At 38.4% G+C, this 27744-nt stretch overlaps 2 protein-coding genes across 3 annotated transcripts in view; one reads left to right on the top strand and one right to left on the bottom strand.

Annotated features, from left to right (window-relative positions):
- The window catches only part of STRN (striatin), a 110325-nt gene that overhangs the window by 75334 nt on the left and 7247 nt on the right, over positions 1 to 27744 (bottom strand). The gene's annotated exons all lie outside the window — the stretch shown is intronic.
- On the top strand, positions 11854 to 26249 carry LOC140843911 (uncharacterized). The gene is made up of 2 exons (XM_073214362.1): positions 11854 to 12290; positions 17363 to 26249. The coding sequence occupies exon 2, from the start codon at positions 17424 to 17426 to the stop codon at positions 19197 to 19199; it is 1776 nt and encodes a 591-aa protein (XP_073070463.1). The 5' UTR covers positions 11854 to 12290; positions 17363 to 17423; the 3' UTR covers positions 19200 to 26249.

Below are 27744 nucleotides of genomic sequence, written 5' to 3'. Positions count from 1 at the left end.
CAACTACTCCTTCTGTTCCCAGTATCCTTGCTTCTTTATCCTAATATCAACTTATATACTAGAGTGGTTAAATATTTAATAAAAATAAAAGACCCATAATTGTTTAAGAGAAAGATTACAGAGAAGATGGAGTTGCCTGGAAAAGGCAAACAAAAAAGGAATAATAGGAATATCTGTAACATTCCTTGGTGATTATAAAATACCTTTGTGATATTTCTGCCAAAGATGCATAACCTGAAGTCAATCATAAGGAAACATCAGGCAAATTAAAACTGAGGGACATTTTACATTAACTTTCTTATAATCTTCAAAAATGTCAAGTCGTAAGTCGAGGAAAGACTGTTTCAGATTGAAGGAGACTAAAAAAGACACAAAAACCAAATGCAATGCATGATTCTGGACTGGATTTGGCTGCAAAAGGATATTACTGAGGTAACTGATGAAACATAAATGGGGGTCTAAGAATTAGATGGTAGTAGGTAGTAATATATCACTGTTAATTTCCTTTTTTTTGGTGGTTATATGTAACCACATAGGATAAAAACACAGGATAGTACTTGTTTATAGGAAACAAACATTACAGTATTTAGTGGGAGGCAATGGGTCATCAGATTGGCTGGCAACTTGCCCTCAAACAGTTCCAGAAAAAATTTTATACGCTCTTGCAACTTTTCTGTCAGTATGAGATTAAAAGTGTTTTTTTTAATTTTGGGAAATAAAAAAACTATGGCAACTTCCGTAATATGATAAACATACAAAAAGTTCAAGTCAAAGCCAGCATTATGCATAATGGAAAAACCCTAGTACTGACCATCAGGAACAAAATAAGGATTTCCATTTTTCACTGCAAATATTTAACACTGTTCTGAAGGTGGTGGCCAATGTCATTAAACAAGAAAGAAAGAAGTTAAAAACTGAAAAGAGGAAATAAAATTATTTACAAATGACTTAAGTGAATACCTGAAAAATCCAAGCAAATAAACTATGAACTATTACAAAAAATAGAGAAATTTTAGTAAAGTAGCTGCATATAAAAATAGTAAATTGAAACCCATGAACTACTGTAAAAACAACTTGTTAGATATGATAGAAAATAATCCCACTTATGATTATACAAAAAATAAGATTATTAGAATAAGTCTTTCAAGGAAAAAAAAAGACTACGCAAAGAATATTACATTTTAAATGCTATTTTGGGACACAAAAAATTACTTGAACTAATAAGAAACCAGTTATGTTGTCAAAAACAATTCTGCATTATAATGATTTTCTTTCTCTCTTATCTTTAAAAATTGTGCAAGCCCAATTAAAATACCAACGTTTTTAAAAATCATACATGATTCTAAAGTACATATAGAAAAATAAGTAAGAATAAACAAATTATTTAAAAGCCTTAAAATATTTGAAAACATAATTCTATTGTCACTTAAAAAGTGGTATTGATGCATGAACAGACAACTATGATACAGGCGATCCAAAAACAAACCCAAATTCATACAGGAATTTAGTGTAAGCTAAAAGTGACATTAAATATCATTGGGGAAAATGTGAATTATTCATTAAATGTTGATGGGCAGCCATATGGAAAATATTTATCACATGAAAACAAATGCCAAAATTTTTTAAAAGAATCCCGAAGTATCCGAAGAAAAGGTAGGGTTTGTTTTTGTTTTAATAATCTCAAGGGTAGGAATGCCTTTCTGAGAATAAGATGAAACCCAAAGCCATAAAAGATGAATAAATTTCACCTTAAAAAATAAAATATTTATACATGTATGACAATGAAGTTGATGAAAAGCTATCATAAGAAATAAGACAATTCTTTTTTGACAAATGCCAAAACAAAACAGAAAAAGCAGTCACATCAAAAATCACAAGTGTGCTTTTAATACATAAAAATACGTACAAATCAGTAAGAAAAAAATTAGAAACTCAGTAGGAAAACATAAAAAGGACATGTTGATAGAAAAAAATACAAATGGCTCAAACATATTAAAAAGATGTTCAATCACACATGAGATAAATGCCAATTAAAACTGTAATCAGATTTCCCCTTTTCCATTAAGACTAATAAAGTTCAATAGTTTAATAATACAATATTGGAAAAAAGGCATCTGTATGTTGGTTGTGGTGGTGTAAATCAGCTTCACTACTATAATGGATAATTTGGCAATATCTATCAACTTTGTACATGCATATACAGTTGACCCTTGAGCAATGTGGGGGATTAGGGATGCCTACCACCTGCTCAGTTGGTACAACTTTTGACTCTCCAAAAATTTAACTAATAGCCTACTATTGACCTGAAGCCTTACCAGTAACATAGTCAATTAACACATAATCCATATGTTATACGTATTACATACTGTATTCTTACAATAAGGTAAACTTAAGAAAAAGAAAATGTTCTTTCAAATTGTCACAAACCTCCAAAAAATTTTCCAAGGTTTACTGAAAAAATTCCACATGTTAAGTGGACCCAAGCAGTTCAAACCTGTGTTGGTCAAGGGTCACCTGTACTCTTTACCCAGCAATTCTACTTCTAGATTGTTATCCTTCAAATATATTTGCACATGCGTTTAATAATATACTGAAAAAATACAGACAAGAATGTATGTATAATCCAAATGTCCATTTACAGGGAACTGTTAAATAAATTATAAATACCACTGGAAGAAAATCAGGTCATGAACTAAGACCTATAAAAACAGAGGAAGATCACTATGTTTTATACCTGAAACAAATATAATATTGTGTATAAACTATATTTCAATAAAAAAGTTAATAAATAAATAAATAAATAAATAGAAATATGCCAAATCTAATTCAAAATGCTGAACTAAAAAAAAAATTCCCTCTGGAAAATTTCAAGCAAAAGGTTAGAAACAAAAGGTCTTAAAACACATGTTCTTACACAGAAGGAACCTAATTCCTTCTGTAAAACAACCTGTGTCTAAAACATAGCTAGTATAAATCTTTACTCTTTCAAAATAAAGATTAAGTCCCAGGTAAAGATCCTCCTAGTATCTAGCACAGTACTGTTGTCTGAATTGGATTACTTAATTGAAAAGGCAGGGGGGAGAGCAGGAACATAAGAGAAGGAAAGACTGAAAGGAAGGGGGGAAGGAAGAAAGGGGTGGCTGGGGAAAGAAAGACAGAGAAGGAAGAAAGAAAATAGAAGGAAACTGGAATACCTAAGATACAAAGCAATACTATGTAGTTGTTATGAAGGAAACAGCTCTAAATATATTGATACAGAATGATAACTAAGATAGAATAAATGGGAGAAAAAAACAAGACACAAAACGGTATGTGGTTTGCAAGCATCTGGTTTTCTCAAAAAAAAAAAAAAAAAGTACACCATGGTGCTTCTTACTGTAGGGAGTATCTCTGGAATGATTCATCTCTGAAAGTATATAGTTAAGTGTTAATGTCTCCAAAGAAAGCAACTGGGTGACTGGAAGAGAGAGGAATAGAAGTTAAACCTATCTTTAAATGTACACATTTAAAGTCTATTCATTGAGAAATTTTAAGACTATTACAAGCAAACCAAACAAAACTCATTCACCAGATCTAGCTTCACAAGCCATCAGTTTATAGACTCTGTCCTGGATGTTTCAATCCAGATACGTTAGATTTATGAAGAAGCAAAAAGAAGCATCAGAGATGAAGTAGTTTGTCTCCTTAAAGGGGACAGCATTCTCACAAATAACCAAGATGATCATCTAAGACCATGAATTAATCTAATCACCACTTGGAAAATTCAAGGCACACATCCAGAGGAGTCGGGTTATTTAGCAACAAGGAGACTCAAAATGCAGGGCCCAAAAGGCTCCTTGAAAGTTCTCCTTGCACATCACTACAACAGAAACCCTTCTGAAATGAGAGAAACAGATCTCTAGTCAAGAGAGCAAATACATTTCTGGCTTCCAATATTGTTCAGTAATATGGAACAGTGATGAATTCAACTATTTACTTTTTTACCTTACAGGTATACTTCTCCATGTACCATTAAGCTACAATTTGAACACTTTTTTTTTTTTTTTTAGAAATCTTGCCTCTACCTCAGCATTCTCACAGAGTGAACTCCTGAACTTTCCAGGGTTCTGGAAACAAAATGAGATTAAGGCATGCAATTGAAATCTTAAAAAACTGGAAAAACTAAAAATCAATCTTACCAATTAGAGTATGAAAACAGCTCTCAAAAGTTACAAATGTAGTATTTTTTTAAATTAGAAGTCACCATACTTACATTTATCTGTGCAAGTAAACCTAATGGTAATGGCACACACATATTGTTGAAAAGAAAAATTTGGAATTATCTTTGAGGAAAATTAATGTTAAACCTTTCATGATGCCTTATATGTTTTTTACATTTTATATATCTAAACATAGGACTTCCATTTCCTAACCATTAGAAATAAAAAAGATAAAAGTAACAATAATTGGATATTTTATGATTCCAGTTGACATGGCACATGGGAAATTTACTTTTGAATTATTTTCAATTCTAATTTGTCAAACTAGAAAACATATATAAGGAGTGTATCTGCTATATCTAGGAACATTAATCTGCATACACAGGATATCTAATAAAAATTAAATTATTTTAAATGTACTATTTAACTTATTGAAAACATTTAAGCTATCTCGTTCTCAAAAATTCTTAAGGGTTAAAATTCAAAACTGAAATCACTGATAAGTATATTCAAAAACAAAACTATACAGAATACTAGTTTGGGTTGGATACTCTTTGGTTGTTTTTTAGGTCCGCTATGAGAGGGAAAGAGCACTCAATTTTATAAAAATCTTAAGTATTAAAAAACCTGAATAAGGTTCTCATTTTCAATTTGAGCACAAACTCACAAATAAGAGAAATACTTGCAAAACAAAAGTGAATAATGTGGCTTATTTAAGCAAAGGAATTGCACAAAATGAAGTTTCAATTATCTTTTACATCTTAATACTTTCTGTAAACTACACCTATTTCCTCTGAAAAGCCTTGGACTACATTATTCTTAAATCTAGGCTTCTAGCTGGTTTTCTCTGGCATACAATCATTGCCTCTAGCTATTCTTCTCTCCTAAAGACACTATCACCACTTGGAGCCTTCAAACTTCAGCACGAGAGTCAGCTAGAGGACTTGTTAAAGCGCAGACTGCTGGAGCCAGCCCCATCCTCACTTTCCACCTGAGAATGTGCATTTCTAGCAAGTGCCCAGGTGATACTAACCTGCTATTCTGGGACAACACTTAGATAACCACTGACCTACACCATCTGTGACATAGTTAGAAAGCCGAAAATACAGCAAATAGGCCGCTGAAGAGCAAGGAACAGAGTTGTCCCAGAACCCGAGCTCTTTACTCCACACAAGTATGAACTCTTATATAGGTCCTCAAGCTGAAAGAAGCTTTTTTGATTCTATTCCAGATTCCTTCTTTATGACTATATTTTTAGCAGTTTCCTGATAAGAAAATAAAATAAAAAACTTTTCATTCAGTTCAATCACATCTTTGGGGAACACCTACTATCCACCAATGTCCAAATTGCTGTAAAGGAGAACATAAGAAAAACAAAAACCAAGTTCCTAGTCATGGTATAGTTTATATACAGCCCTTCCAATAGTTAGGGTTCAAGACCAGAAAACACGCATATAAAAAAAAAAAAAAGCTAAGACAAGACAGCAGGGTCTCCTAACAAATGAGCATCTGAGTCGTAAATGTCAAATATTCAATATTAACTGAGCATGTACTTTGTGCCAGGCACAGTTATTAACATCAGGACTAAAGTAGTGACTAAACAAATAAAATAGAGCTCACAGTCCAGCACATGCAACATGCATGCTGAATTAAACATATGAGCCAGTAGCATATCTTGTATGCAACTAGGGCCAAAACACAATTACTGGAAAGTGGTGAATATAAAAATAAACACAAAATACAGTGGGACGCTTACTTAACTATGGAGTCAAGTACAGAACTAATGTTCAACTCAAAAATTGTATTTTAATCTGATATTATCTCTTTAGATAGCTTCATATTTTAGCAAACTAACAAGTTTCCTGAAATCTTCCTGATCAGTAAAACTTCCATGTCATTATTTTTACTTATTTATCTAACCTCCTTTTAAAAAAAGATGAGGTGTTTTTTTTTATGTCCTATTATGTCTGAAATCCACAGGAGATAGCACTATATTTCTTCACAAAGCATCCCTCCATACCTAAATGTCTGATTACAAATACAGTCCCAGGCAAGAAACTCCACTGCCCAAATTCGCATTTAAGGCACAAAATTAATTACATCTACATTATTAGCTGTTGGCAGCACCTAGCTAATCATACATCAATAGTTTTCTGGAGTCATCATGAAGGTTTCCTTTGACCCCCAAACCAGTCAGTTCCCATAGAATATCATCTCTCTCAGATCTTTACAAAGGTTCCTAATGTTTGCACAAAGCACTGGAAAGAAAGTTGTTTAGAACACATATACATATATGCAATATATAAATATATTAAATCAGCAATGTAAAATTGCACACTGCACCTCAGTAAAAAAAAAAATGTATGTATGTATTCATACACATGCATACTTAGAGAAGAGTGAGAGAATAAGGTATCAATCAAGGTAGGAATTCCTGCGGATATACAGTTTAACATACTTGACATTCAGATTTAACATTCACAGCTACACTGTTTGAGAACCACCCAGAAGACATTTTGCCAAGGCAAATAGCAAAGCTGGAGGCCAGACACAGAGAGTCAATGCATAAACCTAGCCTAACCAAGAATCTGCATCTCAAAGTTCAAACGCAGTAACTTAAAAAAAATGTTTTTTAAACTAAGTTATGAAAAACATGTCCCCCAACACAAAAGAAGACCAAGCTTTTAGTAGTGGGGCTGGAAGGAAGAAAAATACAAGGACTAAGAAAGCGACATTCTTAACTAGAAAAAGAAGAGAATGTCAAGTTTGATAACAGCTTGTAACTATGAATGTGAACAAGTCCTTCAAATGTTTATTTAAAAAAAAATCATTAAACTTGACTCAGCAAGTGCTCCATGCTAACAAAAACCTATTCATCAAATGAAATGAAATTTTTATTAACGTTGAAAAGAATATTAACTTATAGAACAGGTGTATATATATTTCAGAAACATGACTATAAAAAAAAAATACAAGGATCCCACACAAAGACCTCTAAATTAAAAAACTTGGAGGATTTACAGAGGTCTCAGAAAGTATCCTTGCAAGTGACAAGTTTCCTAAGGTCTATGATTTTCTTTATAGTTAGAAAACTGCGAAGTAGTTTAAACATGTTTTAAACAAACCAAATTACTTTTTGATTATCAGTGTTCAAGGGGCAACATTCTTCATATTTAAATCATCTACAAATCTAAGGGGCTATGCAGATAAAGCCCAAACTCTTCTCAATGGAATTTAAGGCTATCCACAATGTGTTCCCAATTCACCTTTGTAACTCTGCCTTCCACAATTCCTTCTCACACATACTATGCTCCAAACAACTCAGACAACCTATTATATTAGTCTTCAAACATGGCCTGAAATATCCCAGATCCATGCACTGGGTCATGGTCTTCTCTTCTCTCTAACTCCCCAAAATGTCCCTCATCTTCAAATTCTACCAATGTCCAAGTCTTAGCGTACTCATCTAAACAGTAATCCCTCCCATCTCTGAAGTCCAAAAGTATTTATTACTTCTATTAAAGAGAAAAACCTCTACATGTAAATACTGTTCTGCCACTTTATGGCACTTAGTCAGAAGGCAAGAAAATAAGCACTTTGCAGTACTTAATATGTACAAGGCACTCTACTAAACACAGTATGTAACTAATCTCATTTACTGTGTTATTACTATTTTATACTATTATTTTCAGTGGGTTTATTACAGATCAAATAGATTTACCATGATTTACTTAGCCATTTTAAGCAGAACTTGTGGACTGCCTATTCAAAATGCACATTTCCAATGCTCTTCTACCTAGAAACCTCCCACTACGGAATCTGGAAAGCCAAATGCTTGCTTTCTTAGACTCCATTGTGCCCACACACGGCTATGTAACCAATGAGATGTATATTGATATCTGCTGGGAGTGGGAAGAGGGACTTCTGGGAAAGCTTATCATTTTCTGATAAAGGAGACTCACTCCAAAAAAAAAAGACTAAAACAAAGCGTTTTACTGCTTTTCACTGTGGTCTTGATGTTTTAACTACAGTAATCTTGACATCTTAAAGTGACAGGAAGGAAGACAAAAAGCAGCACCTGGGAATGAAAGATGGCAGAAGAGAAGAACAGGAGAAGCCTAGTTTCCTCTTATTATGTCAGAAAAGAGCAACTGTACCAGCTTATGTCAGAAAAAAAGACTACCCACCATGAGACTTGTGAGAAAAACACAATCTCTGTTATGCTCTTGTTAACAGGGCTCTATGCGGCCAAATGCATTCTTAACAGATACTCATTTCACTGTAGTTTGGCATTCAGAGTATAATTTGTCACATTACAAAATAAATTGCCTATAATGTTCTTCATGCATCTAGACTTTTTTTTTTGCTTTAATATCTGATATCTCTATTCTTCCTTTTTTTATTTTTTGACTTTTTTTATTTTTTATTTTGGTATCATTAATCTACAATTACATGAAGAACATTATGTTTACTAGGCTTCCCCCTTCACCAAGTCCCCCCCACATACCCCTTCACAGTCACTGTCCATCAGCATAGCAAGATGTTGTAAAATTACTTCTTGTCTTCTCTGTGTTGTAGAGCCCGCCCTGTACCCCACCCCACATTATACATGCGAATCGTAATGCCTCCTTTCTTTTTCCCAGCCCTTATTCCTCCCTTCCCACCCATCCTCCCCAGTCCCTTTCCCTTTGGTAACTGTTAGTCCATTCGTGGGTTCTTTGATTTTGCTGCTGTTTTGTTCCTTCAGTTTTTCTTTGTTCTTATACTCCACATATGAGTGAAATCATTTGGTACTTGTCTTTCTCCACCTGGCTTATTTCATTGAGCATAATACACTCTAGCTCCATCCATGTTGTCATGCATCTAGACTTTTAAGGCACTTTTCTGTTTCTTTCTCTGGGCTAGACTGTGACAGGTAGGATTACTAGGCTAAGGCAAGTTTCCTGATAGATACTAACCAAATTGACATTACCAACAACAATGTATGAAGGTAAAATTAACACATCTCCTTTTTTTCTTTCATAAGTAGAAAAGGATACCTCATTGCTTTAATATTTCTTTGGTGACAGTTGTTAATATTGACTAGTTTGCCATATGGTGACTACTGTAATAAAACCATCCAAATGCTCATAAAGAGAGTAGTTCAACAAGTTATATTTCAATTGCTTTTTAAAAAAATTCTTCTTCCTCATTAAAAATACTGTAAAATGGAAAAAATATTCAAACCTTATAAATATATAAAGAACAAAACCAAAAGATCCACTCCTTTACCCCAATCCCACTACCCAGAGATAGCCAATGTGAACAGTTCGTAAATTCTCTTCTGAACTTCCCTGTATGCAGAGACAGAAAGATAAGAAAAATGACATCTGTTTTGGTTACATAATTACTAAAATAAATATAGGTACTACAACTATGCCTTTATGGAAATAAATAAAATTAATAAAAGCTAAATTTTACTGAGCTCTTTCTATGTTATCTTGTTTCAAATACATGTTTTACTAACTCATTTGTCATACAAACAAAAAAAGACACAAAGTTAAAATAATTATGTACAATCCCATCATATTTAAAACATAAATGTGTACATAACAGATTTGAAGACTATATAGATGCTAGAGTTAAATTTGTATTAAGATATTTTGTCTTATATGTAAATAAGTATAAAGACAATAGGGAGACAATGAAAAGAGCTTATAAGGAAGAAGGGTAAGATTGAGATACAAGTTTATGTTTCCGATTTTACTATTAAGGTGGGCACTTCCTACAGGCTGTAGGAAACAGAGCTGCAATTCCCTGACTGGAAATACATTTGGTAATCTTGATTTTCACTCACACACAAACCCAAAATATTTTCCAAAATAATTAAATTTGCTACAAGTATGTGTGTGTCTGTGTGTGTGTGGAGAGATATAGGTAGATATGTATCTACATGTATTCCTTTTATTCATGAGAATAAGATCCAGAAAAAAAAAAAACCTTTTAAAAATTAAATCCGTTGCATAAAACAATGCCTGTCTTAATATTTCTAACATAAATACAAATCCTAATGACTTCATCTTAACCTAATTTACAAGTACCAGATTTATTTAGCTTTAATAAATTAAACCATCATTCCATTTCCTGTTAAAACTACAACACTAATCTGAAAAAAATTCCAAAAATATAGAACAACAAAAAACCTAATCCTACATGGCAACATAGATGGAAGATGATCTCAATGAAGAAGACATTCTATTCTCTTACAAAGGATATTAACAGCAATTTAGAGAAAGGAAACCCCAAAAGCTAACAAATTTAGGAAGAGATGCTTAATTTCAATGATAATCAGAAAAAGGCAAATTACTAATACAAATAGGAAATATAACTTTACATTTATCAGACTAGCAAGAAGTAGAATTCTAGATAATTACAAGTGTTAGTGATACATGATCATGTAGCAAATGGAAATGTAGACAAGGGAAGTTATTCTGGAAAGCAACTGGAAACTTAAATAAAGTTTACATAAACCCAAGGAACCAGCAATTCCACTATCCATTAATATATCAAAGAAATTCTCAAACAGCTAAAAGTAATGGGCTTAATGTACAGAAAATATCAAAGATGGATCTTTAAAAGAGAAAAAATGACACAATGTGATTTTTGTTAATAAAAAGCATGTATACATAAAAAACTATTACTTTATAAAAATACATAAAGAAAACTTGAAGAATATGAATGGAATGGAAATAAAAAAAGAAGCAAATTAAACAAAAGAGGGGCTATGTGTAAAACCAATGATAACGTGCCATGAGCTAAAAAGTTGTGAGAATTCAATTCTTTGCAACTGAGTTCAAAATAAGACTGACAAAAATAATGACTTTAAGAAAGCAGAAGCAAAAATCCTAAATAAAATATTACCAAATCAAATATAACAGTATATCAAAAGAAAAAACCTCACACCAGATTTATTCCATTAATGTATTAGTAGACAGAAAAAAATTAACAAAATTTAGTATCTATTACTGTTAACAACTCTCAGAAAACTAAAAAGAAACTTCCTCAAAATGCTAGATAGTAATTTTTAGAAATCAACAACAAATACCATGCTTAAGAGTTACACAATTTCCATTTAAAACTTTTTAAACTTTTTTAAGAAACAAAAAGGAGGCAGTCTGGCAGCATCATAATATATAATTCTGAGGTTGACAGCCATAATGGAAAAAGAGAGCTATGAATATAAGAAATGTCTACACTTGGTTTTTCTACCTACAGTTTTCAAACGTTAGAAAGAATAAGGTATTTCTACAAGGTAACTGGATGTCTTTGCACACCCTAGCACAGCTACCCCACATATTGTAAATAACCAGTTAGAAATGTGGTGGGAAAAAGTCCCACTTGCAGTAGTAATAGAACCTATAAATTCTGAAGTTTATTCTGGGTATGTTAAGTTTAGGATGATCTCTACTTACAGAAAGAGGGAAATCTTAGTTGGGAAAATTTGAAATGTGAAGATGCAATTATTGCCCAGGTAACTGAAAGTTTGATTAAAAACCCAAGTGTATGTGTTTATATATGCATATACATAAAATTCTGAAAGGATACACATTAGATTGTTAGTAGATCTTGTGGGGGCCCAGCCTACGGCTGAGGCTGAGCCCCACTCTAGCTGGACTGTTGGCAGCCGCGCTCAGAAAATAGCGCCCCATGCAGGGCAGCCGGAAGGCCCCGAACTTCCTAATGACAAATCATCCCACACCACTAAACTACATGCTAATTGCGCCTTGGCATAAGGACCAATGAGACCCACCAAATGGTTATGCTAATAAGGCATATGGAGCCGCACCAACCAGGTCAGAGCATGAGAACTATATAAGCAAGCCTCTTCTTCCCCTCTGGGTCCTGCCCAACTCATTTGTTTCACAAAGAGCTGAAGAATAAAGCTTTCTGCAGAAGAATCCTGCTGTTGTTGCATGCTGTTCTTGCCGGCGAGGACAGGGCACGCGACAAGTGGTGCCGAATCCCGGGAACCAGAACATCACCGGCACAGGGAGGACCCTTCAGACATCTGGAGAGGATTCAGAACTGCAGGTCAGAAGAAAGCCCGGAGGGGTAAGTTCCGAGAGGCCCCTGCTTTTTAGGATGATGGTTGATGGTTCTCTGTAAATAAGGAGGCACCATGGGGAATGCACCGTCATTAGTCACGGCGCTGCAGACAGCTCTCAAAGAGCGAAACTTGAAGGTCTCCAGCAAAGTCTTAGGATCTTTTGTGAAGGAGATAGACCGTGTGGCCCCCTGGTTCATTTGTTCAGGGTCCCTCTCAATCCCGAGCTGGGACAAACTGGGGAAAGATCTTGATAGAGAGGAGGAGGAGGGTAGCCTGAGGGGAGGCACCAGGCCCCTCTGGAAACTGATTAGAGCTTGTCTGCAAGATGAGAGATGTGAAAAGGTAATAAAAGAAGGTCAGAGAGCATTGACAGATATCCAAGAGAGCATGTCAGAAACGGAACGGGAAACAGAGAGCGCGCGCGGCCGAAAAAAGGCCACAAAAACGAAGGTAAAGAAACCTCAGAGTGAGGGAGAAAGCCCGCCTAGGGCAAAAGCGAAAGAGCCCCGAGAAGCGAGTGACAATCGCCTCGGAGAAAATAGTAAATACCCCTGGAAAGAGTTGAGGGACCTCCAACTCTCCAACAGGGAATCTGAGGAGGAATTAGCATCCGCAGAGGAAGGGGAAGAAAATAAAACCGCAGAGTGTAGAAGTAAGGGAACCAGCAAAGTTGAAAAGCGGACCAAGGAAAAAATGAAAGCAGGGTGTCCCCCGACGCCCTTTGCCCCGCCACCTTACGTGAGTGGCGCACTCTCCTTTTGCCACCCAGATACTCTTCAGGCAATTAGACAAATGTTTCCTGTATTTGAGGATAACGGTGTACGCTCTCACCAGCCCCTGAGCCATAAACAAGTTAAGGAGTTAGCAGAATCCGTTCGGGCTTATGGAGTCAGTGCTAACTATACCATAGCACAAGTTGAGAGATTAACAGAGACAGCCATGACACCCGCAGACTGGCAATATGTAACTAAGGCATGCCTTTCTAGTATGGGGCAATACATAGAATGGAAGGCATTGTGGCATGATATCAGCATGACCCAGGCACGCGCAAACGCGGCCGAAGGACAGCCTGCATGGTCATATGATATGCTGACGGGCCAAGGACAGTGGGTAGCCGACCAGACCGCCTTCCCCTTACAGGTATATGCACAAATAAACACGTGCGCCGCCAAGGCATGGAAAGCCCTCACCAACAAAGGAGAAGTATCAGGCAATTTGACAAAAATTATTCAGGGGCTGAGCGAGCCATTTTCTGACTTTGTCGCTCGTATGATAGAGGCCGCAGGCAGAATATTTGGAGATCAGGAACAAGCAATGCCCCTAGTGGAGCAATTAGTGTTTGAACAATGTACCAAGGAATGCAGACAGGCGATAACACCCTGGAAACAAAAAGGGATACATGCCTGGTTGAAAGCCTGTAGAGAAATAGGAGGGCCACTCACCAATGCGGGCCTAGCCGCGGCCATATTACAGAGCCACAAACAAGCCAGGATCACTAACAGAAGTATCAAATGCTTTCAATGCGGGAAATTAGGACATATAAAGAGAGAGTGTAGGAGCCCAGCTTCAGAACAAACAACCCAAAAGACCCCTGAGTTGTGCCCTAAGTGTAAGAAAGGCAGGCATTGGGCTAATGAGTGCCGGTCTATTAAAGATATATAAGGGAAACCCTTAGAGTTGCCAAAAAACGCCCAGAGGGGCCCCCGTCACCAGGGCCCGCAAATATATGGGGCAACCAGCACGCAAGTGTCATTCGGGAACAACCAGGCCCCCCAAGGAGAGCCACTTCAGGTTCCGCGGGATTGGACATCCGTGCCACCACCAGAATAGTGTTGACTCCACAGATGGGAGTTCAGCCTATCCCTTCAGACTTTAAAGGCCCCCTACCACCAAATACCATTGGGTTACTCCTAGGGCGCTCTTCTGCTGCATTGAAAGGCCTGGTAGTTCATCCCGGAGTCATAGATCAAGATTATGAAGGACAGGTAAAAATCATGTGTTCGGCTCCCAGAGGAATCTATCCTATATCCCCGGGAGACCGCATAGCCCAGCTCTTAGTTTTACCTAGTCTCCACGCCAATTATCCTGCTACCAACACGGAGAGGGGAGAAAGGGGCTTCGGCTCCTCTGACTGGGATTCAGCCTTCATAGTATTAGATTTAGCAGACAGACCAAAATTAACTCTTCAAATAGAGGGAAAGAGCTTTGAGGGAATCCTAGACACTGGAGCAGATAAAAGTATTATCTCTGCAACCTGGTGGCCCTCCAAGTGGCCTGTGACCCAATCCTCACATTCATTACAAGGTTTAGGATATGAGTCAAGCCCTTCAATTAGTGCCAAACCATTGAAATGGCGAGCCCCTGAAGGACAAGAGGGTACAGTCACCCCTTATGTACTCCCTCTACCGGTCAATTTATGGGGGAGGGATGTCATGAGAGACTTAGGCCTCAAACTCATTAATGAATACTCCACCCCCGCCCAAGGCATGATGATGGACATGGGATACATCCCTGGCAAGGGGCTGGGGAAACACCAACAGGGACACATAGAGCCCATCCTGCCCAAAGTAAAGAATGACCGTCACGGCCTGGGTTTTTCATAGGGGCCATTGAAGATGCCATGCCCATACCTTGGCTCACAGAGGAGGCCGTATGGGTTCCTCAGTGGCCCCTATCCTCTGAAAAATTAGAAGCAGCTCATTGCTTAGTGCAAGAGCAGCTCCAAGTGGGACACCTAGAACCCTCTGTGTCCCCATGGAACACACCCATATTTGTAATCAGGAAAAAGTCAGGATCATGGAGGTTGCTTCATGATCTGAGAGCAGTAAATGCTCAAATGAGAATGCTTGGACCCGTACAACGGGGACTGCCACTCCTCTCTGCCTTACCCAAAGAATGGAAAGTGCTCATAATAGATATTAAAGATTGTTTCTTTTCTATACCTCTAAGCTCCAAGGACAGGGAAAGATTTGCTTTTACTTTGCCAGCTATTAACCATGAACAACCCGATGCCAGATTTCAGTGGAAGGTCCTCCCTCAAGGAATGGCAAATAGCCCCACCATATGTCAACTGTACGTTCAGCGAGCGCTAGACCCAATTCGTAAGACCTATCCCACGCTAAAGATCATCCATTACATGGATGACATCCTTCTTTGCTCCCCACAACCAGCGGAAATAGAAGAAGCATATATAGATCTCACTAGGTCCCTAGAAAATTGGAGACTGAATATAGCAAGCGAGAAGGTCCAAAAATCTAGTGTTAGCAAATTCCTAGGAGCAACCATTTACACAGATGTAATTTGCCCCCAAAAGCTTGAGATAAGACATAATCAATTGCGAAATTTGAATGACTTCCAAAAACTCCTAGGGGATATTAATTGGTTGCGCCCATACTTAAAGATACCCACCACTGAATTGACTCCACTATTTAAAACCCTAGAAGGAGACCCACAACTAACGTCACCGCGCTCCCTCACACCTGAGGCATTACAAGCCATCCGCAAAGTAGAACAGGCTTTAATGACAGCACAATTAAATAGAGTGCAATCGAATGAACCCTTTGAGTTGTGTGTCCTTCCCACCCCAGAGCTGCCAACAGCAGTCTTATGGCAGCACGGCCCACTGATCTGGATTCATCCCCAAGCCTCTCAGGCTAGGACAATAGAGTACTATCCAGCAGCCGTGGCCAAACTTGCTTTGAGAGGAGTAAAAACCTCCATGACACATTTCGGAGAGGCTCCAGCTAAAATTATAACCCCTTACAGCGTAGAACAGATACAAGTATTATGTGCTATGAACGATGATTGGGCCATACTTGCTTACAGTTTCTCAGGAACCTTTGATAATCATTTCCCTAAACATCCCCTCATCAACTTCGCCAAAAATCATCTCCTAGTATTTCCTCGGGTCACTAGCCTAACCCCGCTGCCTCATGGAAAAACAGTTTACACGGACGGGTCTAAGACAGGCACAGGTGCCTATGTCCATGATGGCAAAGTTGTGACAAAAGGCTACACGCCTGACACTCCACAAATAGTGGAATGTCGCATAGTCTTAGAGGTCCTACAAATCTTTCCTGAACCTTTAAATATTGTGTCTGACTCCTGTTATGTAGTTAATGCAGTCAAATCTCTAGAAGTGGCCGGGCTAATCAAAGCGTCCAGCCCAGTAGCCACTTTGTTCAAACAGATACAATCAGCACTACTTCATAGGCAATCTCCTTTGTATATAACTCATATCAGAGCACATTCAGGCCTTCCCGGGCCTATGACCCAAGGCAACCACCTGGCAGACCTCGCAACCAGAAATATAGCTTTTCCCCTGCTAGACCCTATCACCACAGCTTCAAAATTCCATACACAATTTCATGTCACTGCCGAAACACTGCGCAAGCGGTTTAGCATAACCAGGGCCGAAGCTAGGAACATTGTCCTTAGCTGCCAACATTGCTGCAGCTTCCTTCCCACACCTCATGTTGGGATCAACCCCAGAGGTATTAGGCCTTTACAAGTTTGGCAAATGGATGTGACGCATATTTCGTCTTTTGGGAAACTGAAATATGTACATGTATCCGTGGATACTTGTTCAGGAGTCATCTTTGCCTCCCCATTGTCAGGAGAGAAAGCTTCCCATGTCATCCAGCACTGCCTTGAAGCTTGGAGCGCATGGGGGTTACCACAGATTCTGAAAACAGACAATGGCCCAGCCTATACCTCTACAAAATTTGCTCAATTTTGTCATCACATGGGGATAAAACATATCACTGGCCTTCCCTACAACCCACAGGGTCAAGGGATTGTGGAACGCGCGAACCGCACGCTCAAATCCTATTTACTTAAACAAAAAGGGGGAATTGAAGATATACCCCCCACACCAAAAACTGCCATAGCCCTAGCACTTTTCACTATAAATTTTTTGAATCTGGATGCTCAAAGCCATACAGCAGCGGATCGCCATAATCAGTGGCCAAAAGACCCACAAGAACTAGTAAAATGGAAGGACGTGTTATCTAACCAATGGAAGGGCCCGGATCCAATCATAATCAGATCCAGGGGAGCTGTGTGTGTTTTCCCCCAGGGTGAAGAAAATCCCTTCTGGATCCCGGAGCGCCTAACGAGGAAAGTCCTAAACAAAGGAGATGTCTTCGCTGTACCTCCTGACCCTGCTCCTGACACTGGAGACCCCGACTCAGGGAGTATTGAGATGGGGAATCCTGTCTGCCTTTCCTAAGCCTATGCCTGTCCGTTTCAATGCAGCCGTTTTTCCGCGCTTTTTCACTACCAATACTAGTATGAACTTGCCCTACTTAGTTAAAGACACCCTAGTAGCTCCCCTGGGAGAAAACCGATCCTTCGTAACTAATGGGTCATTATGCTTCACCACTCAGAATCTAGCTGGCTGTATCTCCCTGAAACGGAGGAAATACGGATGGTTCAGTGACATAATTCTAGAGGCCAGTAGCCTCCCCGTTATGTCAGCTAAATTTGAAGGGCCTAATAAGGAAGGGAGCCCGTCCTATAAGAACATGACTATCCACCAGATGGTTCTCTGGATCAATGGCACATTTGTACACTCTCCCAGGAACAATTCCACCGACAGGCCTCGTCAACCCAAATATGCCTCCCATTGTGTGGGCGACTATGAGGGAGAGCTGTGGCCCTGGACTGACTGTCAGTCAACTGTAGTAACGTGGGCAACTGAGAGGCAGGAGTTTACCATCTCCCCAGATATGGAGGGACGGCCAGCCAATGAGGCTTGGTGGCCAGTAAAGGTGCTCGAAGGCGAGTTTCGTCAGCAGCTGAGCATGAACCCCTTCCATAAATGGATGCTGTGTGGAGTCAATGGCTCGTGTACCGACCTCTCCCCCTTTTCCGCCCTCCAGGGTGGGGGAATCGGTGTAAAAAATATCACCTTTTGGTGCGAGAATAACCACATGCGCGCACACTGGAACATGATCATGACCCATAACAACGAGAACTACACGTGTTCAGCAAAATCAGGTCCAGAGTCACCTAATTCCCTTTTTCCACCTTCTCCAGTATGCGTATACCCCCCATTTCTGTTTATCTTATCCAATAGTAGCTTTGACTCCTGCTCCAATGAAACCTGCTTTCTGTCTCAGTGTTGGGATGCGCGTAACTTTACCAATGCTTTGGTAGTCCGCATCCCCCGTTGGGTCCCTGTTCCCGTAGACGCCCCTAACACCATGACTCTGTTTCGAGAAAGGCGCGATTTCGGTGTTACAGCCGCCATAGTGCTCCTGATCTCCGCGACCGCGGTCGCAGCCACCGCCGCTGGTATAGCTTTAGACACCTCCATCAAATCGGCTACAGAGCTCAATAACCTTGCAGCCTCAGTAGCTTCTGCCCTGGACCAACAGTCCACACTTGATGGCAAACTGAAAGGAGGAATAATGATCCTCAATCAACGCATAGATCTCGTGGAGGAACAAATGGAGGTGCTCTGGCAAATGGCCCAATTGGGATGTGAGCGGAAATATCGTGCCCTCTGCATCACTAGCATTCAATATAAAAATTTTACACGGGCAGCTAATCTGTCACGAGACCTGTCCCAGTATCTTTCAGGAAACTGGTCCCAAGACTTCGATGGGACACTAGAAGAGCTGCGGCGAGAAATTATCCACATCAACTCCACCCGTCTAGATATCTCCGTAGCGGAAGGACTCTCTTCCTGGTTCCTCAGAGCTCTCTCCCACGTCAAGGAGTGGGCGGGCATGGCTGGGATGGGCGTGTTCCTGCTTGGAGGTCTCATGCTCTTACTCTGGTTGTTATGCAGACTCCGCAACCAACATAAGCAGGACAAGGTGATCCTTGCTCAAGCCCTAATGGCGATAGACGTTGGCGCCTCTCCCCAAGTGTGGCTCAACATGCTTAAGAAGGAAGCTCGGCTTTAGCTTGAGGTAGCTCTTGCACCCTGAGCCCATGTGGCACTGCACCAGGCCCGAGTACCTCAATGCTTAATCACAGCTTTCTTTAAGAAGCTCATGGTGCAAGAGGGTTGAGAAAAAGGGTCCAAACCCTTTGTACCAAGCGGTCCCAACGCCAGCCAGAGGATGCGAGGCAAAGCACTGCAAGAGGTCTTGGACCCCTCTGAGAGGCATGCCTGACTGCATAGGGGTAGATGCCCAGAACCCCTCTCCAAAAAGGGGGCATCAGGAAGTATGATGGAGGTCAGGCCTCTGTCTCCGCCTCTGCTGGCAAGTTCCGCCTTGAGCTTCTGTTAGACAAAAAAGGGGGAGATGTTGGCAGCCGCGCTCAGAAAATAGCGCCCCATGCAGGGCAGCCGGAAGGCCCCGAACTTCCTAATGACAAATCATCCCACACCACTAAACTACATGCTAATTGCGCCTTGGCATAAGGACCAATGAGACCCACCAAATGGTTATGCTAATAAGGCATATGGAGCCGCACCAACCAGGTCAGAGCATGAGAACTATATAAGCAAGCCTCTTCTTCCCCTCTGGGTCCTGCCCAACTCATTTGTTTCACAAAGAGCTGAAGAATAAAGCTTTCTGCAGAAGAATCCTGCTGTTGTTGCATGCTGTTCTTGCCGGCGAGGACAGGGCACGCGACACTGGACAACGCCTTAAAGATGGCGCCTGCTTCCTGCTCACCACCCTTTCCCCTCTTCCCTTTTGGGGATTGGCCCAGCAGACTTCCGTACCCGTGCACAGCTCGTGCTGCCCGCTTAGAGTGGCGCATGACACCTATCCGCTTAAAGGTCACGCATGATACTGTCCCGAATTGGTTGGGTGACTGAATATAAGGGAGCCCGCCGGGAGGGAGAAGAGCTTCCCAACAACTGCTGTAACCATCGCGAGTGATTAGACAATAAAGCCTAGAGAAGAATCAAGACCTTAGGCGTGTTGCTTCGGTCCCTGAAGAGTCGCGACAGATCTAAACAGTAGGTTTGTGAGAAGGGCTGGAGAAAGGAAGGGGTACTTTCTACCTTGTATCTTTCTGTGTACCTTGTGTTTTACATACACACCTATTCTTTTCTAAATACATCATTTCTTCTGACAAAGATTCTCCCTCAACCAAACTTTTGCCTGGCTCCTATGGACTTCAGCTTGACCAGGGTTGATCTTTGGGACTTCCATGGCCGTCTTTACATCACCCAATTTTAGTAGCAATCTTACTAAGTCAGTTTAGAAAGAATCCCTCACCTTCAATATCTGATCACTCTTAGTATCTGATCAAATTCCTTATCCACACCATCCCCCAGGTGCTATACAACCACCCTGGCCTGCCTTCAGCAAGAATCCTGTCAATTCAGGTTAGCCAGAATACCCACCTATCCCTGATGCTTCCTCTTAGTAATTTCCATCCACAGACCTCTTACCCTCCTCCTTAGCTACAAATTCCCAATTTTCCTTGTTGTACTCGGAATTGAGCCCAGTTCTTTACTGAGGTCTCTTTCCCACTACTGTAATAGTTCCTGCTCAAAATCTGCTTTTAAGCACTTTAACCACTGTTCGGCTCTGGTTTTCTTTAACATTGCTAAATGTAAAATTTAGACAGATTCTAAAAATAAATCTGAATTTAACTCTGAATTCTAAATAAGGACTAAAACTATGTCTATTTTGTAGAAGAATTGGTGGTTTCTAGTCAGTGATTCATGCTCTAGATCTCTCTAATTCACATAATAGCAAACTTACAAAAACATTTTTAAAAATATATAAATAGATTCCTTAACTAGGGAAATCACGTTTTACTAAAACAAGCTTTTCTTTTTATTTGACTTTCAACTATCACCCATTTCCTGATAAAAAATATAAAAAATTAGGTCAAACAACCATTTTTATTCAAACAATCTAAAAAGAAAACAAAAGAGACCAAGAAGGGAAAACAGAAAAGATTAAACACATATAAAAATGTTAGAAATAAATTAATCATTTAAAGCTTTAAAGCTACAAAGTATATAGAACCTTAAAGATCAATAAATATCTACTTTCATTTTGGAAAGAAAAGCCAGTGAACATAACTTAATTTTTCTTGATAACTCAGGCATAACTCTACATATCAAGTACAAAAACTCAGTGTTCTTTGACGTAGGAGTTGGTAGATTCTACATCCTGGTTTTCTCATTAATCTGCATCATCTTGAATTAAAGTTACTTAACTTTTCTGAGCCTCAGTACCTTCAGTTATACAATGAAAGAATTTCTGTGATTACATGGAACTAAAAATAGCATGTGGAAAACAGAACTGAGTAAGTCCTTATGCCAAGAAAGTGAGTATTTAAAAAAAAAATTCTGTTCTGTTTGCTGCCTGTTTATTTGTGTATTTTTCATGGGAGACTAATGGTACACAGTTGAATTAGTATCTTTCAAGGTGATGGTTTTTTCCTATATTATTAGTCAAGGGCTCCTTCTGGCAAATTTGAACACAATTTAAATACCATCATTAACACATAGTTATAGTTGTTAGAAATAAATTTTTTTTTAATAAGGTACAAAGAAGTTGCTAAAGCCCCAAGAGAACAGGGATTCTCTATGCCATTGACTGATATATCCTCAATGCCTAGAACAGTCATTTGCAGGTAGCAGAGGTCCAATAAATATTTGTTAATTGAACAAATTCATAAAAAACAAGTAAATAGCTAAGTGTCAAATGACAAAGCAAGTACTAAGGACAATCACTAAAAGCTAAGGGTATTCAAAACTGTTCATGTTGGAAATAGGACTTAAGTTAAATTTAAATAAAGAGCATATAAGTCTGAAAGGGTAATATAAATGACAAACCTTTCTGAGCAATAGTTAAAAAAAAAGTAGAACATGGCTTATGTGCAAAGCAAGATTACACTATTTTGATTTAGAAAGAGTACCCTAACAAGAAATATAAACAGTGTAATCATGGAGAGTTGAAACCTAATATAGGCAAAAATAAGAAATAAAGAAGAATGTCTTGAACAAATAAGTATATTCAGAATACCTTGGCCAAGGTAGAGACAAGAAGTAAATATTAAGAAGGCCCCTGAAGCCATCTAGATATGAGGTGATGAGGGTCTGAATCATTATAACAATAGTATTAGGAACTAAATAATTAAAAATGGATTTAAAATATCACATAGCTTATAAAACCAGATGAATAGCAGGCAGAGTGAAGACAAGAGAGTGAAACTGAGCAGAAGGTGAATCCAGGTTTCTAGAAATGGAAAACTAGGGGCTAGGTATGGGGAGGAAGGGCCACTTGATTTGGGAGAAGGATTTTAGAAAGGGTGAGTTTCAAGTAATAGCAGGTCACCCAGGTGAAGACATTAGCAAAAAATTAGACATGTAGATCTCTAACGGGTAAAGTACCAGGACTAGCTAGAGATGTAATTTTATAAGGCATCTAAACAAAAGGAACCAAGTGGAGTGCGAGGACTTAAAGCAGACTGTAACTACTAAAGAAAACAAACACTATAAATCTGGTGAACAGTATTTGAATGGAGGATTGGAAGCAAGATCACAACAGACTGAGAAATAAGTAACCGAAAAACAGAAAGAGAGCAAAGAAACAGAGAAAGATGAGACTAGTAAAAAACTGAAGGTACTGTGTGGTCTGTACAGAGAAGTTTACAGTGAAATGAAAGAGAACAAAGGCAAGGATGACAGTACTAATGGATAAGCGAGCTGAGAAAGGGGTTTCTTTTTGTTACTATCAGTCTGGTTGGTTTTTAAATACAGAAAATTAAAATGGCACCGCCAAAGTGGATATTACTATTGACACAATGGATTCAGGTCTACCTAGAGTTAAGAATCATTGTTTGATTTTTAAGCTCCTTGTGAGATGGAACCGTACTGCTTGTTCACTCAATCTCCAGTGCCTAAGAGAATGCCAGAAACTCAGTAAGTGTCTAACATCCCAACCCAAAGCCTTGCAAGCATAAGCACAATTTTTTTTTTTTAATCCACGACATATATTCTATGAGGCTTTGGCAACTTTGCTATTCCACACTTTAGTCTTTTTGTGCCTATTCTCACTTACTTAGCTAGCTATAAGGATCTGGAAAGCTAAACCTAATTTTTGATGAAAAGAAGCAGGCTTAGTGATAAGAAAATCAGCAATTTTCATTCTAAATTCTGGATAACTAAGTCATTTCTATTTTATCATTTAAAGAAGCACAGTTCTAAAAAGTTTAAAATCACAATATATTGGTAGTGGAGGAATAAACATTATTGGAAAAGTAGAATGCAAAGTAATGATGACAGGATATTTTATTTAAAATAAGATTTATTTTCACACAAAAAAATATCCAATTCTTTACTTAGAAGGAATAAGAAAAGTGTATAAAACTTGAAGGTCTGGGTTTTAGGGAAAAAAAAAAAGTTACATGACCCTGCGGATTGCAGAGACTTTTCAGGACGTGCTGCCAAAGGCGTTTCCTGGAAGTTAGTGTTTAACTGAGAAAGGGAGAAGCAAACAAACCTACCTTCACAACTACCAAAACCCAAGCACCAGTTGCCACAGCTAACATGAAGTTGTATTCAAGGAGCCAAAAGCAACCCTAAAATGAGCTGTCAGAATGACTTGGCAAGGTCCGGGCAATGCTCTACACAACGGAATGTAGATACTACCTTGCTCTAAAAGGCTCTTTCCAGTGGAAGTCATAAGGAGAACTGGCTAGCAGCAAGAGGGATAGATACACTGCTCCCCTGTGTACCAACATGTATTACACACTCACTGCAATCACGACAAACATAAATATGAAATATGTCTGAGATATAGGACCTGTCCTTACAGACATGATTTAGCTGACAGGATATACACATTCAGACACATGTATTTAACATACATCCAGGAACAATGTATGACTCACTCATTCTAGAACCATTTATTAATCAGCTACTATTTGTTAGTCACTCCTGGACCTTAAGGAAATAAAAACGCCCTTAAGTGACTCAGAATCTAGTCAGAAAACAAAGGTATAAGAGGTGTAATTGAGTTACAGAAGTTCTCACCATTAATCCTCTCTTAACCAACCCTAGGGATTAATCAGTATCCTCTAGAGCCTTTGTAAAACACTGCCCAAAGAGCCCAGGGCATATTAACTATTCACAAGGAGAGTATGCTATTCTTCATACTCTTATACATGGTTCACACTCACGCTGCAGTTACCACAGGAGAGTTATGTAAGCTCACCAAAAGTAAACCAAGTTTTCTCCCAAACTTGTTTGCCAGTTGCACTTGTTACTTTGATTATATAATTCAATTAAATATCACATAAACCAATAAAATATGGGTATGAAAAGAAAGACTAAGTTGAATGCACTGGAAAGACAAAATAATAAAGGAGACCTACTAAAAATATTGCTGTCAAATTAGTCGTGGGTGTAACCACCATAAAAGACTGGGGAAAAGTCATAAAAACCTAGGAATATGCACTCAATGCACTTTACACAGGGAAAACCCAAATCAGAAATCATATGCAATGCATTATAATTGCAGCTTATTCAAGAAAGATTAACACTGAACTCCAATCTGCACTCTAAAAAAAAAAAAAAAAAGTGAAGTGTGGTGGGCTTGGTTTTACAGTGGCAACTGATTATGTGTTCATATATTTTTTAATTAAATTATTTAGGTGTCACTTCAGCCATCTTTTCAGATTAACTGTCCAACCACCAGTCTGGCCTGGACAGTGCTGGACAACAATGCTTCCGTCTCATATATACAAACTGTTAAGTAAGGATGAAGCTTCACTGTGCCTGGAGGCCAGACAAGTTTCCCAAAGAAACTAAACTAAATCATAGAAGACGATTAGAAATTCACCAGGCAGACAAGGGAGAGAAAATACCCCAGCCCTGCACATCCCAACCATGAGAGAACAAGAAAAATGTCAAAATATTTCCTTCTATTTATCATGCCCAGGCCCACCACTCAAATTTTTTTTATGACAAATTATTTAGCTTCTCTCCTCACCTATAAATTAAGGAATGATTGTTAATACCTACTATATATAGTTATGCAAAGATTAAAATAGATTATACACGTAAAGTGCTTCGTACTATATCTGGCACATGGTCAGTGCTCAAAAAATGAAACTATTAATTATTGGAGAGTAAAGAAGGAAGGAAGAGAGGAAATAACAAAGTACTGGGACCACAGTACCATCTTCCCTAACTACACTTTCAAGTTCAGTAAGTTTGCTGACCCAGATCCCCAGGCTCCTCCTCGTTCTGTTTTAGCTTTATATGAACCCACATTCCTAGGAGCAGGTTTTGGTTGTGTCCATAATTTAGGCTCCTTTGCTCACTGCATAACCTTCTCATTTAGGAAGTATAAATAAAAAAATTGAGAGCAAGTCCCAGACTAAGCTGTAATTTTCCATCAGGTGAAATTGGTATCACCGTGTGGAATCTGACATCCTAACTAGATATGCCGGTATTGGATCCAATTTCTGTCACATGTAAATGTGTGCTAATGAACTCTGTGTGTAACACACCCCTGGCCCTTTCCTTGGCTCTCTATAGTGTAGTTATTGCCACACCCAAAATACCTATTCCACCCACCCTTACTTAATATTTTGCAAGTTCACCTTAACTCAGGGCTTCTATATCTTTTCTTTTCTATACAGAGAAAATCTCCCTGTATTATCTCCAAAAGAAAAGAAACCTACTCATTTTTCCTTGTGCCATACTGCTTCTAACCAACACTACAATAAATTTTCCTTCTTACATATCAGTATTTTCTAGTAGTCCATCATCTTGTTCAGATAAGGTACTTGTATAATAAAGGTTAAACAGTATTGTCTGCCAAAGAAAGCAATTGTATTTCTTCAAATGCCTTACTGCAGAAGAGCAAATACATGTTTGACATATTATTCTGTTCAAACATAGCATATATAAAATAGATACACTAAAAATAACCTAATAACCAAAGCACTACACAAAATTTGATTTATGATCAATAAATACAAACTATATTTAAAAGCATGCAGAACTTAATGTTACCTTCAACAAGCTGAAAAAGATTCAAATATGCATATTTTTTAAAAGATGCATTTTTATCTTAGTATTCCTTATACAAAAATAACATTATTACAAGAAACTAGAGTGATATATTGCTAAACACCTTTGAGGAACACAGCCCCTTACAATGTAATTGTTTCACTAAGTTATTCTACTTGAAAAATCTGAAGTGATAAGAATTTACTTTAAATTATGACAGCTATTCAAAAAATACATTATTATATAAGTATTATAATACACTTGGCTACTTCAGATCAGAAGCAGCTACTTAGGGTGCAGGACCAGTAAAAGGAGAAGATGTGGTTTTGAAAACAATGGCCAGGTACTAGGACTTCTGGGTTCTAAACTAAATCCACACCAATGCACAGAATGGTCTAGGACAAATCATTTCATCTCTCTAGCCTTTACTGATAAAACAAAGGATGAGACTACTTAAATTCTAAGTCCCTCAAGAAGTAAGATATTCTTAGTCTAATGAAGGGGATAGAAGACAGAAAGTAGAGATGGTGGGTGTGGGCAGCGGACAGCGTGCATGTGTGTGTGTGTGTGTGTGTGTGTGTGTCCCTGTCAGCTAGAGAAGTCTACAATTACAAGTGCTAAAATGAAGACTACTTTAGGATTAAAGACAGGTACCTCTCTTCTCCCTTCTCAGTCTTTTCCTTTCTTCTATCCCCTCCCCCAACCTCTCTCTCTCTTGCCTCAGGTTTCTCTCCCAAACTCCAATTTTCCTCTATTACTATTCCAGTCCTCAATACTTACAAACCATTACTACCTACTACTGCCATCTCTGCTGTCCCCTATTCTCAATACTGTCAGTTTATTTCCTTAAAGCACCACTAATATTGCAAAGTGAATTTAAGTAGCTACTATGCCAAATGGATCACTTAGATTAGTTCTTGGCTTCTAAAATTTGATTTAAATAAGTAATAAAATCAAATGCATTCTATTCAGATGCTTATCTCTCTAACCAACAAGAGCAAACCATTCACTGGACACCTATTTATCAGTCATGTACTTTGCACACTTTAACTTTTTAAAACCTTAGAGCTACTCTGCTGGGTGAGTATATAATCATCCACAATTTATAAATAAAAATGAGACCCAGAAAAACTATAAATAGGACATGATGGGGGTAAGGTCCACAATTTCCATGGTCAAACTACAATGGGCAATAGATTGTTCTGTCAAATTGATCAACAAAGCAAGAAACCCCCAAAATCCCAAGGGCAAGTTTATTTCTAATGGCCCAAAATTGAAACCTGGATACAACCAGTAACATTCATAAATCAAAATGTTTAGCTGACATTAGTAGCAGGCTGACAAAGGGAAATCAGTCCGTATTATTTGGACTTTCAAAGACTGATTAGTAAAAGAGTTTGTTTGTTTTAAATTCTGCTTAATTTACCAAGATTTTGAAGAAAGGGTGTAGTCTCCCACTAGTAATGGAATAAGAAAAGCAGATTTTGATAGTAAAATTAAGAGCTAAA

The sequence above is a fragment of the Manis javanica genome, chromosome 1 (genome assembly GCF_040802235.1).
Source record: "Manis javanica isolate MJ-LG chromosome 1, MJ_LKY, whole genome shotgun sequence".
NCBI lineage: Eukaryota > Metazoa > Chordata > Mammalia > Pholidota > Manidae > Manis > Manis javanica.
Note: the sequence above shows the minus strand (reverse complement) of the source record. Positions and strands in the feature narration are given on the sequence as shown.